The sequence below is a fragment of the Lepidochelys kempii genome, chromosome 19 (genome assembly GCF_965140265.1).
Source record: "Lepidochelys kempii isolate rLepKem1 chromosome 19, rLepKem1.hap2, whole genome shotgun sequence".
NCBI lineage: Eukaryota > Metazoa > Chordata > Testudines > Cheloniidae > Lepidochelys > Lepidochelys kempii.
The window spans coordinates 5,718,556-5,732,497 of NC_133274.1; the positions used below are offsets into that span (position 1 = coordinate 5,718,556).

At 59.8% G+C, this 13,942-nt stretch overlaps 1 protein-coding gene across 5 annotated transcripts in view; it reads left to right on the forward strand.

Annotated features, from left to right (window-relative positions):
* KCNQ4 (potassium voltage-gated channel subfamily Q member 4) overlaps nucleotides 1–4,903 on the forward strand; it is a 91,747-nt gene extending 86,844 nt beyond the window's left edge. For all 5 annotated transcript variants that reach the window (XM_073317578.1, XM_073317574.1, XM_073317575.1 and 2 more), the window contains 2 exons: nucleotides 1,972–2,104; nucleotides 2,659–4,903. In XM_073317578.1, coding sequence (XP_073173679.1) covers nucleotides 1,972–2,104; nucleotides 2,659–2,877 — 352 coding nt within the window. In that variant the 3' untranslated portion in view covers nucleotides 2,878–4,903. The remainder of the gene's footprint in view (nucleotides 1–1,971; nucleotides 2,105–2,658) is intronic.
* The last annotated feature ends 9,039 nt before the right edge of the window (nucleotides 4,904–13,942 follow it).

Below are 13,942 nucleotides of genomic sequence, written 5' to 3' on the forward strand. Positions count from 1 at the left end.
TGTCCCATAGCTGCTTCCGCAGCCCCTGGCCAGGCGGGACGCGGAGCCGCATAATTCAATAGCTGACGTCACGCATGCTGGGCGAGTGACTCTGTGACCCTGCCACGCACCCAGGGCAGGGCAGGGCAGGTGCAGAGAAGAGGTTTGACTCTGCTCCCAGCCTGGCCCAAAGGCCGCTGGCTGTCAGTGAACTTTGGATTTAGCCCTTAGGCGCAGCCGTTGAAAGGTATGTGCATTGTGACGTAGGCAGGTAGGAGCCAAGATCCCATTGACAGCCCATGGGATTGAGGTGCCTTGGTCCCTAAATCATTTTGAAAGTGAGGCTTGGGTGCCTAAGTAACTTCGGCATCACAGTGCCGGGCACAGCAGAGCCGAAACACCATTAAAAATCTGGGCCTTCACCCTTTAGCGTAACCAGCAGAGGCTGGCGCTTTGAGACGCGACGCGCCCGAACCCCACTGAAGGCCGAGAAGGGTCAGTGCTTTCCCGGAGGAGGTGGCCCATCCGGGGAGCCAACGACAGCTGGACAAGGGTCAGATTCGCATCGCGTGCCCTTCTCTGAGAGTATCCCGAGCACAAGGGTGTATCCCGAGGTGACTGAGTTCAGGAGAACACTTGGTGTTTGAGTCCGAACGGAAAATGCCTCTTGCCGGCGCGGTTCGCTTTGGGGCCGCCCAGACGGAATGGGTGCCATCTTGCAGGGACGAACCCAGCCAGCCCGGTGAGGCAGGCAACGCCTTGGGTCCAGCAGGAGATAGCAAGTGGGTGGGGGACGGGCAAGCCCAGAAAATCGCAGGGGAGGGTGACAGGGTGAAGGGGAGTCGTTCACATTGGGCTTAGAAGTGGGCAAGCGAAAGTGCGGCTTGTACAATAAGAATTGTGCTTCCGACATTGCTCCCCCCTGTATCCCTAAACCCCAACACAGACACCCCTAAACCCAGACACTGACCCCCCTTGTACCCCTGAACCCTGACAGTGACCTCTTGAACCCCTAAACCCCAGTGCAGACATCCCTAAACCCAGACACTGACCCCCTTTCTACCCTAGACCCCCAACGCAGACACCCCTAAACCCAAAGATTGACACCCCCCTTGTACCCCTAAACCCCAACATAGACACCCCTAAACCCTAACACTGACCTCTTCTACCCTAAACCCCAAGGCAGACACTCCTAAACCCAAACATTGACCCCTCCCTTGTACCCCTAAACTCCAACACTGACCCCCTAAACCCTGACATTGACCCCCTTCTATCATAAACCCCAGTGCAGACATCCCTAAACCCTGACACCGACCCCATAAACCCTGACTGTGACCCCCTTCTCCCCTAAACCCAGACATTGACCCCCTAAACCCAGACATTGACCCCCTTGCATCCCTAAACCCCAACATATACACCCCTAAACCCTGACATTGAAACCCCCCTGTACCCCTAAACACTGACACCAAAACCCAATACTGGCCTCCCCTTCCACACTGAGCCCCTACCCTGACCCCCCCCCTTCTGCCACCCTACACTGATACCCCTTCTACCTCTAAAACCCCAACTACCCCTACCCCCAAAAAAGGATAAAATCAAAACCAAACCCTTTGCTTTAAGCAGAATTTTGACCCCAAAAAGGGAGACGTGCCAGAGACTCCAGGGATCCCACTATTGCTATTGATTTTGCAAGGAAGGTACCCAGATGCTGTGGTGATGGGCAGCAGGATAAAACCCTAAAACAGAGAGGTGGTGGCCCCTTAAATGGCTTGAAATTATTCGTTTGGCCCTCGGGCTGAAAAGGTGCGTCCCCCCCCAACCTGTAGTGACAGGGAGTAGGAGGCCAGGCAGCCCAGACCCTCCAAGGTACCTACCGGCCAAACTCCCGTTGATTTCTGGGTCTTCCTTCTCTGAGCCTGATTCTCTCTGGCAATAAGGCCCCTTTCATTCTGAGCTCCCGCTTTCCCCCTCGTCCTGTCTTCTCACCCATAGCGTGGACCAGATCGTGGGAAGGGGAGCCATTGCGGTCGATAAGAAGACCCGGGAGAAGGGAGAAAAGTCCCTGGAGGTCGACCTGGTGGACGAGCTTAGCATGATGGGCCGAGTGGTCAAAGTGGAGAAACAAGTAAGGCTGAGGTCGGGGGGCACGTGCAGCACCGTGCATGCTCCCGAACATGCGGCCCGGCCCCTACGCTTGCCATGCCCGTATGTGTGTGTGTCAGCCGGAGAGAAACCAGCTGGCTGCCTGTCCGACCATCCACGTCCTGGGGTTGTTACAGTTGATTTGTAAAGAGAAGATAGACCATAGGTCATGTTACTTTCTTTTTCTTTTTCTTTTTCTTTAGCAGTCTAGAGGTTAGAGAGGGGAGCTGGGAGCCTGAACTCCTGGGTTCTATTCCCACCTCCGGGAGGTGAGTGGGGTCTAATGGACAAAGGAGAGGACTGGGAGTTCAGTTCATCATGTTAGTAAAATTCTTTCACATGTGACTTGACCAGGATTTGGACCCAACTGGCTAGAAGTGAAAAACTACTGCACCCTCCCGCCCTCTCTTCTGCTCCACCATGCAACCTGGTCCCCCCTTAATCTGGGGAGCCCCTGCTTCCCCACACGCTGAATCCCCATTCCAATTATATCAGGCCTGGCTCAATCCCCCTCCTCTTCTTCCCCGTCCCCTCCAGGTACAATCCATAGAGCACAAGCTGGACTTGTTACTGGGCCTCTATTCCCAGTGCCTGCGGAAAGGCTCCATGAACTCCTTTACCCTGGCCGCCACGCAGATCCCCAGCTTTGACCCGGACATCACCTCCGACTACCACAGCCCCGTAGAGCACGAGGACATCTCAGTGTCCGCGCAGACCTTAAACATCTCCAGGTCGGCCAGCACCAACATGGACTGAGAGGGGTTCCCAGCACAAGTGGGGCAGAGCTGGGGGACCGGTCCTGAGCCTGGTGGTGAACATTCTTGTAGACAGACACACTGATAGCTAGCAGGCAAGAAGACCAAGCCGTGAACCCAGCCAGGTTCTGGGCTGGGGACCACGGGGCCTCATCTAACCTGTCCTGATGCACTATGAGCCTCACCTTGATTTTACTTGAACAAGTCTTCCTTCTGACCGTGCACAAGCCGGAATTATTAAGCAACTAGTATTCAGCACCAGGGAGCCAGCTGGGGCTGGGACCCCTGGGGATGCAGCCGAGAGAGAGTTTCTTAAAGCATTAAACCTACAAAACCAACGAGAGAACGCCTGGTATCTAAGAAGCTCTTTTATTTATAGGATCAGCCTCTCTAGACTTTGTCCTCTGCAGGCTGTCTTTTCTGCAGAGGAAATCCCCCTCTCCCGGCACATCCCTGGTTGGGGTGGTGCCGCCCCAGTGCAGCGGGAGGGCGAGTTGGCCAGGGATGCAATGGGTCAGTGCGCCTTGTCACTCGGTCTTTTTTCTGGGCGCCTCTCCGGGAACCGTCCTTGGAATGAGCTTTGACACAGGGTATGGAATGACCGAGAGCGTCTCAACTCCAAGGTTGGCAGTTCTGACCTCTTCACCAACGTACGCGGCATCCCTGAGGGTCTACGCCGTTGCCCCTCCCGGGAGCCGGAGCAGGGTGCTTACTAACAGCTATGCAAGGCTTTGTAACCCTTTACCATCCAGTGCTACACAAGGGGCATTGTGACTTGATTGAATGTGCTTTCTTCTGGACCGAGGAAATCGCTGGGGAATGGCCAAGTTTTGCCTCCCTCCCGGGTTTCCTATCTCCCAGCGAGCAGGGGCTCCGATTCCTGCAGCCATGACGGTAACTCAGTAAGCCCAGTGGAACCATCTGCGGAGCAGTGTGCGTGCACGGAGGGCCGCGTGTATGCCGCAGTGTTTCAATATGCAACCCTCGATCCCGACAGGAGAGGCGGACGAGTAGCCCGTCGGCCTAAGCAATAGGTGTTTGCCCTGCGCCCTGGGGCCGGATCCTGGGCTGCTCGAGTCAGTGGGGTTTCACGGGGCGAACGCTGCTCCTTTGAAGCCTGGCGGACAGACTCGGATGGACTTTGGATCAGGCCCTTGACTTGAAAGGGGGTAACTGGCCCGTTGGACCAAATGCAGCCCTGTTGCATGAGTCTGTGGAGTTAACAGCAGGCCTGGATCTGGTCCATTGCACCTGGCTGTTGGTGGGGGGGGGGTGGTGCATAGGTGGGTGTCGGCACAGCCAGGAGGAGGGTAAGGATGCTGTAGCTTCATGTTAGCTCTTCTTTCCCCCCTCCACGTCTAGTCTGCCCAGCTCAGGCAGCCCGCCTTGCCCACTGTGGCTTCCGTACGTCTCCTTGTGGCACGGAAGGCAGCAGTAGCTTAGGGTACCCAATATCTCCAGACCTCGTTTTCCCAGAGGTGGTTCCCCAACTGGATCGCTTCTCTCCTCTGCCCCCTTCTACAGCCTAACCCATCAGCTGGGCACGGGGCTTCACTTGGGGACCTGCTGTCCTTAGTCAACCAGCTTAAGTGTCTCTCAGCACGCTGGGGCTTTGCCCATAGATCCTACCCTCCACCCTGTCCCCCATTGATAGCCCATTCATTTCAAACCCTGGTCCCTGGTCCCCCAGGGGCTCCATAAAGGAGTTCACTACTGGATGGGGGCCTTAGCCCCCACTCTGGCTCCTGAAAGAGCCCTGATTTCCCTTGCACATCCTCTGTGGTCAGGAATATTCAGTATCCATTGGAGCTGACTGGGTCAGGCCTGGAGTCAGAACCCCTTCCCCGGCCTGTTTTCTAGTGGGGGTGTGACTGAAATCCAGCAGGAACAGGCTCTGGCATAAGAGGGATTTTTTTGGCCCGGAGATTTCAGTGTCATCAAATCCATCTAGGAACTGATTTGGCTTTGAACCTGGAGCCCTCTTCCCAATCCAAACACCACCGTTTTCCCAGACCTGCTGGTGCTCCCATGGGGGTGGCTGGGGCTGGGGCTGAGGCTGGAGGGGGCGCGGGGGGGGTAATAGACTTCCCATAACACAGGATCTCTGCCTGGAAGGAGAGGTGAGATGCGTTTCTCGTGCCTGCGCGTTACCCCTCCTGTGCAGTTAAATGTCTTCCAGGGTCACCGGGCACGTTGTCCCCCTGCCCCTCGGTCCAAGGCAAACCCCTGCAGAGCTGGGCAGCGCTTCCCCTCCCTGCAGTTAAATTACATCAGGCACCAGCCTTCTGTGGTGGCCAAGAGCAGCTCTTGAATTTCGACATGAAGAGTTTGCATCCTCCCTCTCCCCCCCTCCCCGAGAGGCTGCCAAGGGGCAGCTCTGGCCTGCAAGGAGGCTAGAACAAGGGGTGGCTCTTGGGAATGGCTGGGCAATTGTCCAGCCTGCAAGTGCTTCAGCTGAGAGCCTGGCTCTGGAATGCGCCCTCCTGCACAGGCATGCTGCTGTGCCATTCCCTGGCAGAGCGGGGGCCTCGCCGGACCCTGGCCCCACCAATGCCTCCTTTCACCACCCCTGGGGGCTCCCTGACCTTCACAGCCCCTCTTGTAATGGTGGGGGCGTAGGTCAGGTCAAAAGGACCTCCCTCTCCCTTCGCCCGCCCCAGCGGGTATCTAAAGGGTGGCGGGGGACGTGAGTAGAGTAACCTGTCCCCACACCTTCCAGCTCCCAGCCAGCTCCCCGGATCTACCGGCGTCGGGGTGGGAGAGACGCCTGCTGCAGGGCCGTGCACCGGAGCTCAGGCATGGGGGGCTCCCTCCCCGTTCAGCTGAGTCCCACTTGCATTTCGTGCCTAGGTAGTGCATGCCGTCCGCCCCCACGGAGACCCCTGCCCAGAGCCGGTCTCATCCCAACCTGCTTGCATGCTCTAGCATGTCTCCTGACTTGTGCAGCGAGACCCTCCACCCCGTGCCCATGCCCCGATCGCGGCGCCTATCGCGCTGCGGCGTAGGAGGGCACACGCCGGCCCCCTTGCCTGGGCAGACGTGTCTCGTGTCTGTACGGGGTGGGGATGCGGTCGGGCGGGGTCAAGGCTTCGGCCAAAGGAGAAGAAGTAGGAAACCCCTCCAGGCGCTTCCCAGCAACCCTTGTTTCCGAGATGAAGATAGTTACCTCACTTTACTAACTTATTAACTTATTTGTTTCATTAAAGTTTTACGTAGACAGCTGCTTGCCTGCCTCCTTCTTCCTCTTCAATCCCTCCACAGGGGTGCTCCGGGCCAGAAGGGGCCGGGGGTGGACTCCCCTCAGTCGCTTCTTCGTTGCCCCCAGTAGGTGGCGCCCCAGACCCACGGCAGAGTCACTGCGGCCCTATACTGCTTTTGGACAGAGTGAAGAGGGCAACATTGCGGGGTCCCAGGCCAGCTCCACCCCGCCCCCGCAGGGTGTTGGTCACTCAGCCCAAAGGAAGTCACAGGTAGCCTGAACCGCCAGAGAATCAGGCCCCCGGTCTTGAGCTACTCCCAGCCCCCGTCACCACGGTAAGCGTTGTATTTATTAGATAACGGCCCCTTGCACCTGGGGTGCTGAAAGCCCTTTGCTGACGCTGATTTAACCACCCAAGCCCCCTCCCCTGTGGGGCAGCAGGACCCTGAGCTACAGATGGGGAAACAGAGGCATGGAGAGTAACTCACCCAAAGTCACACGAGAAAGCCCTAGAACAGAGCCCAGAAGTCCTGAAAAAAGAACAGGAGGACTTGTGGCACCTTAGAGACGAACAAAATTATTAGACCATAAACTTTCGTGAGCTACAGCCCACTTCATCGGATGCATGAAGTCCTGTCTCTCCGTTCCCTGCTCTGGTAGGCCACCCTTTCTCCCTTGGGGTGACGCACCTGGGGGGCGGCCGGGCGCGCCATCAGGGTATTTCTAGCACGGGGAGGAGACACGGAGCCAGCCACGCCCGCAGGGGGGACAATCCCCATTCCTGGGATTGGGACATGGACACCATTGGCTCTGTGGTGGGGAGCAGCACCTGGCGGAGGAGCCCCATCTTGTTTAACAAGCCCCTGCCCTGCCAGAAGCCCGGGGCTGTTGCAAAGAAGCACGTCCCCCTGGTGCAGCGCACGGAGGGCTCCAGACCCATAGCCCAGGGCTCGCCGCGGGGTGAGCGACTAGCCACAAGGGAGCTGCGCTGGGCTGAGGAATCTCAAGAATGTGAACCCCGCCTCCCTCCACCAAGGAGGCCAGGTGCAAAGGCACCTGGACCAATTCTCCCCACCCCATCCCGGTATCCGCACCTTCCCAGCATCCCCTGCTGCAGTCCCTGGGCACTTGGCATTCCTTGACTGCCCGAGGGCGCCGTCTGCGTCTCAAGTAGATGGCTCACCCGAGCGCCACCTCTTCTCTGGCTTGCCCTGGCACATAATGCCCTGCTTGCCTGGCGCTGCTGAGCAGGGGTCGGGGCCACTCATCCCACCGGAGAGGGTGTTGCACAAGTACCAGGCTGGCCTGTGCCCCCCGGGGCGGGGGGAGGCACCTTTGCTCGGGCTGCTGGCAAGTTCGATCTGCCCATCGGGTCTTTGGGGAACGGCCAGCGACGGCTGGGAGAGTGAGGAGAGCGTGGGCCTGCTGCAGGCTGGGGTATGCAGCCTCCTGCCTGGAGCCTGCCTGGGTGCGAATCGCTGGCTATGGTTCAGGGAGGGAGCGGAGGATACTTGGGAACTGGGGTGAGGGAAGAAGCAGGAGCCTGCACAACCTGCTTCCCCCAGAGCACAACACCGCCCGACGGCCCTGCACAAGGTCACAAGGTCACGTGTGCAACGCTCCACCATGCAAGTGAGCAGTGCACGGTCAGGTGGAACGCGCGTCCTCGCACCTCCCTGTTGGCCCATGCAACACCCAGCAACGCAACGCACTGCTACACAATGCAACACCCAGCAACGCCGCACCGAGCAACGCAACGCACTGCTACACAATGCAACTCCCAGTAACGCCGCACCGAGCAACGCAATGCTACACAATGCAACACCCAGAAACGCCGCACCGAGCAACGCAATGCTACACAATGCAACACCCAGCAACGCCGCACCGAGCAACGCAACGCTACACAATGCAACACCCAGCAACGCCGCACCCAGCAACGCAACGCACTGCTACACAATGCAACACCCAGCAACGCCGCACCCAGCAACGCACTGCTACACAATGCAACACCCAGCAACGCCGCACCGAGCAACGCAACGCACTGCCACACAATGCAACGCCCAGCAACGCCGCACCGAGCAACGCAACGCACTGCTACACAATGCAACGCCCAGCAACGCCGCACCGAGCAACGCAGCGCACTGCCACACAATGCAACGCCCAGCAACGCCGCACCGAGCAACGCAACGCACTGCCACACAATGCAACGCCCAGCAACGCCGCACCGAGCAACGCAACGCACTGCCACACAATGCAACGCCCAGCAACGCCGCACCGAGCAACGCAACGCACTGCCACACAATGCAACGCCCAGCAACGCCGCACCGAGCAACGCAACGCACTGCTACACAATGCAACGCCCAGCAACGCCGCACCGAGCAACGCAACGCTACACAATGCAACGCCCAGCAACGCCGCACCGAGCAACGCAACGCACTGCCACACAATGCAACGCCCAGCAACGCCGCACCGAGCAACGCAACGCACTGCCACACAATGCAACGCCCAGCAACGCCGCACCGAGCAACGCAACGCACTGCCACACAATGCAACGCCCAGCAACGCCGCACCGAGCAACGCAACGCACTGCTACACAATGCAACGCCCAGCAACGCCGCACCGAGCAACGCAACGCACTGCCACACAATGCAACGCCCAGCAACGCCGCACCGAGCAACGCAACGCACTGCCACACAATGCAACGCCCAGTAACGCCGCACCGAGCAACGCAACGCACTGCCACACAATGCAACGCCCAGCAACGCCGCACCGAGCAACGCAACGCTACACAATGCAACGCCCAGCAACGCCGCACCGAGCAACGCAGCGCACTGCCACACAATGCAACGCCCAGCAACGCCGCACCGAGCAACGCAACGCACTGCCACACAATGCAACGCCCAGCAACGCCGCACCGAGCAACGCAACGCACTGCCACACAATGCAACGCCCAGCAACGCCGCACCGAGCAACGCAACGCACTGCTACACAATGCAACGCCCAGCAACGCCGCACCGAGCAACGCAACGCTACACAATGCAACGCCCAGCAACGCCGCACCGAGCAACGCAACGCACTGCCACACAATGCAACGCCCAGCAACGCCGCACCGAGCAACGCAACGCACTGCCACACAATGCAACGCCCAGCAACGCCGCACCGAGCAACGCAACGCACTGCCACACAATGCAACGCCCAGCAACGCCGCACCGAGCAACGCAACGCACTGCTACACAATGCAACGCCCAGCAACGCCGCACCGAGCAACGCAACGCACTGCTACACAATGCAACGCCCAGCAACGCCGCACCGAGCAACGCAACGCTACACAATGCAACGCCCAGCAACGCCGCACCCAGCAACGCAACGCTACACAATGCAACGCCCAGCAACGCCGCACCCAGCAACGCAACGCACTGCTACACAATGCAACACCCAGCAACGCCGCACCGAGCAACGCACTGCTACACAATGCAACACCCAGCAACGCCGCACCGAGCAACGCAACGCTACACAATGCAACACCCAGCAACGCCGCACCGAGCAACGCAACGCACTGCTACACAATGCAACCCCCAGCAACGCCGCACCGAGCAACGCAACGCACTGCCACACAATGCAACCCCCAGCAACGCCGCACCGAGCAACGCAACGCACTGCCACACAATGCAACCCCCAGCAACGCCGCACCGAGCAACGCAACGCACTGCCACACAATGCAACCCCCAGCAACGCCGCACCGAGCAACGCAACGCACTGCCACACAATGCAACCCCCAGCAACGCCGCACCGAGCAACGCAACGCACTGCCACACAATGCAACCCCCAGCAACGCCGCACCGAGCAACGCAATGCTACACAATGCAACGCCCAGCAACGCCGCACCGAGCAACGCAACGCACTGCCACACAATGCAACGCCCAGCAACGCCGCACCGAGCAACGCAACGCACTCCTACACAATGCAACGCCCAGCAACGCCGCACCGAGCAACGCAACGCACTGCTACACAATGCAACGCCCAGCAACGCCGCACCGAGCAACGCAACGCACTGCTACACAATGCAACTCCCAGTAACGCCGCACCGAGCAACGCAATGCTACACAATGCAACACCCAGCAACGCCGCACCGAGCAACGCAATGCTACACAATGCAACACCCAGCAACGCCGCACCGAGCAACGCAACGCTACACAATGCAACACCCAGCAACGCCGCACCCAGCAACGCAACGCACTGCTACACAATGCAACACCCAGCAACGCCGCACCCAGCAACGCACTGCTACACAATGCAACACCCAGCAACGCCGCACCGAGCAACGCAACGCACTGCCACACAATGCAACGCCCAGCAACGCCGCACCGAGCAACGCAACGCACTGCCACACAATGCAACGCCCAGCAACGCCGCACCGAGCAACGCAACGCACTGCCACACAATGCAACGCCCAGCAACGCCGCACCGAGCAACGCAACGCACTGCCACACAATGCAACGCCCAGCAACGCCGCACCGAGCAACGCAACGCACTGCCACACAATGCAACGCCCAGCAACGCCGCACCGAGCAACGCAACGCACTGCTACACAATGCAACGCCCAGCAACGCCGCACCGAGCAACGCAACGCTACACAATGCAACGCCCAGCAACGCCGCACCGAGCAACGCAACGCACTGCCACACAATGCAACGCCCAGCAACGCCGCACCGAGCAACGCAACGCACTGCCACACAATGCAACGCCCAGCAACGCCGCACCGAGCAACGCAACGCACTGCCACACAATGCAACGCCCAGCAACGCCGCACCGAGCAACGCAACGCACTGCCACACAATGCAACGCCCAGCAACGCCGCACCGAGCAACGCAACGCACTGCCACACAATGCAACGCCCAGCAACGCCGCACCGAGCAACGCAACGCACTGCCACACAATGCAACGCCCAGCAACGCCGCACCGAGCAACGCAACGCACTGCTACACAATGCAACGCCCAGCAACGCCGCACCGAGCAACGCAACGCACTGCTACACAATGCAACGCCCAGCAACGCCGCACCGAGCAACGCAACGCACTGCTACACAATGCAACGCCCAGCAACGCCGCACCGAGCAACGCAACGCTACACAATGCAACGCCCAGCAACGCCGCACCCAGCAACGCAACGCTACACAATGCAACGCCCAGCAACGCCGCACCGAGCAACGCACTGCTACACAATGCAACACCCAGCAACGCCGCACCGAGCAACGCAACGCTACACAATGCAACACCCAGCAACGCCGCACCGAGCAACGCAACGCACTGCTACACAATGCAACGCCCAGCAACGCCGCACCGAGCAACGCAACGCACTGCTACACAATGCAACGCCCAGCAACGCCGCACCGAGCAACGCAACGCACTGCTACACAATGCAACGCCCAGCAACGCCGCACCGAGCAACGCAACGCTACACAATGCAACGCCCAGCAACGCCGCACCGAGCAAGGCAACGCACTGCTACACAATGCAACGCCGCACCGAGCAACGCAACGCACTGCTACACAATGCAACACCCAGCAACGCCGCACCGAGGAACGCAACGCACTGCCACACAATGCAACGCCCAGCAACGCCGCACCGAGCAACGCAACGCACTGCCACACAATGCAACGCCCAGCAACGCCGCACCGAGCAACGCAACGCACTGCCACACAATGCAACGCCCAGCAACGCCGCACCGAGCAACGCAACGCACTGCCACACAATGCAACGCCCAGCAACGCCGCACCGAGCAACGCAACGCAATGCTACACAATGCAACGCCCAGCAACGCCGCACCGAGCAACACAACGCACTGCTACACAATGCAACGCCCAGCAACGCCGCACCGAGCAACGCAACGCACTGCTACACAATGCAACGCCGAGCAACGCCGCACCGAGCAACGCAACGCTACACAATGCAACACCCAGCAACGCCGCACCGAGCAAGGCAACGCACTGCTACACAATGCAACGCCGCACCGAGCAACGCAACGCACTGCTACACAATGCAACACCCAGCAACGCCGCACCGAGGAACGCAACGCACTGCCACACAATGCAACGCCCAGCAACGCCGCACCGAGCAACGCAACGCACTGCCACACAATGCAACGCCCAGCAACGCCGCACCGAGCAACGCAACGCAATGCTACACAATGCAACGCCCAGCAACGCCGCACCGAGCAACGCAACGCACTGCTACACAATGCAACGCCCAGCAACGCCGCACCGAGCAACGCAACGCACTGCTACACAATGCAACGCCCAGCAACGCCGCACCGAGCAACGCAACGCTACACAATGCAACGCCCAGTAACGCCGCACCGAGCAACGCAACGCTACACAATGCAACTCCCAGTAACGCCGCACCGAGCAACGCAACGCACTGCTACACAATGCAACGCCCAGCAACGCCGCACCGAGCAACGCAACGCACTGCTACACAATGCAACGCCCAGCAACGCCGCACCGAGCAACGCAACGCACTGCTACACAATGCAACACCCAGTAACGCCGCACCGAGCAACGCAATGCTACACAATGCAACACCCAGCAACGCCGCACCGAGCAACGCAACGCACTGTTACACAATGCAACACCCAGCAACGCCGCACCGAGCAACGCAACGCTACACAATGCAACACCCAGCAACGCCGCACCGAGCAACGCAACGCACTGCCACACAATGCAACACCCAGCAACGCCGCACCGAGCAACGCAACGCACTGCCACACAATGCAACGCCCAGCAACGCCGCACCGAGCAACGCAACGCACTGCCACACAATGCAACGCCCAGCAACGCCGCACCGAGCAACGCAACGCACTGCCACACAACGCAACGCCCAGCAACGCCGCACCGAGCAACGCAACGCACTGCTACACAACGCAACGCCCAGCAACGCCGCACCGAGCAACGCAACGCACTGCTACACAATGCAACGCCCAGCAACGCCGCACCGAGCAACGCAACGCACTGCTACACAATGCAACGCCCAGCAACGCCGCACCGAGCAACGCAACGCTACACAATGCAACGCCCAGTAACGCCGCACCGAGCAACGCAACGCTACACAATGCAACGCCCAGTAACGCCGCACCGAGCAACGCAACGCTACACAATGCAACGCCCAGTAACGCCGCACCGAGCAACGCAACGCACTGCTACACAATGCAACACCCAGCAACGCCGCACCGAGCAACGCAACGCTACACAATGCAACGCCCAGCAACGCCGCACCGAGCAACGCAACGCACTGCTACACAATGCAACGCCCAGCAACGCCGCACCGAGCAACGCAACGCACTGCTACACAATGCAACGCCCAGCAACGCCGCACCGAGCAACGCAACGCACTGCCACACAATGCAACGCCCAGCAACGCCGCACCGAGCAACGCAACGCACTGCCACACAATGCAACGCCCAGCAACGCCGCACCGAGCAACGCAACGCACTGCTACACAATGCAACGCCCAGCAACGCCGCACCGAGCAACGCAACGCTACACAATGCAACACCCAGTAACGCTGCACCGAGCAACGCAACGCTACACAATGCAACACCCAGTAACGCCGCACCGAGTAACGCAACGCAACGCTATACAATGCAACACCCAGTAACGCCGCACCGAGCAACGCAACGCAACGCTACACAATGCAACACCCAGTAACGCCGCACCGAGCAACGCAACGCAACGCTACACAATGCAACACCTAGTAACGCCGCACCGAGCAACGCAACGCACTGCTACACAATGCAACACCCAGCAACGCCGCACCGAGCAACGCAATGCACTGCTACACAATGCAACACCCAGCAACACCGCACCGAGCAA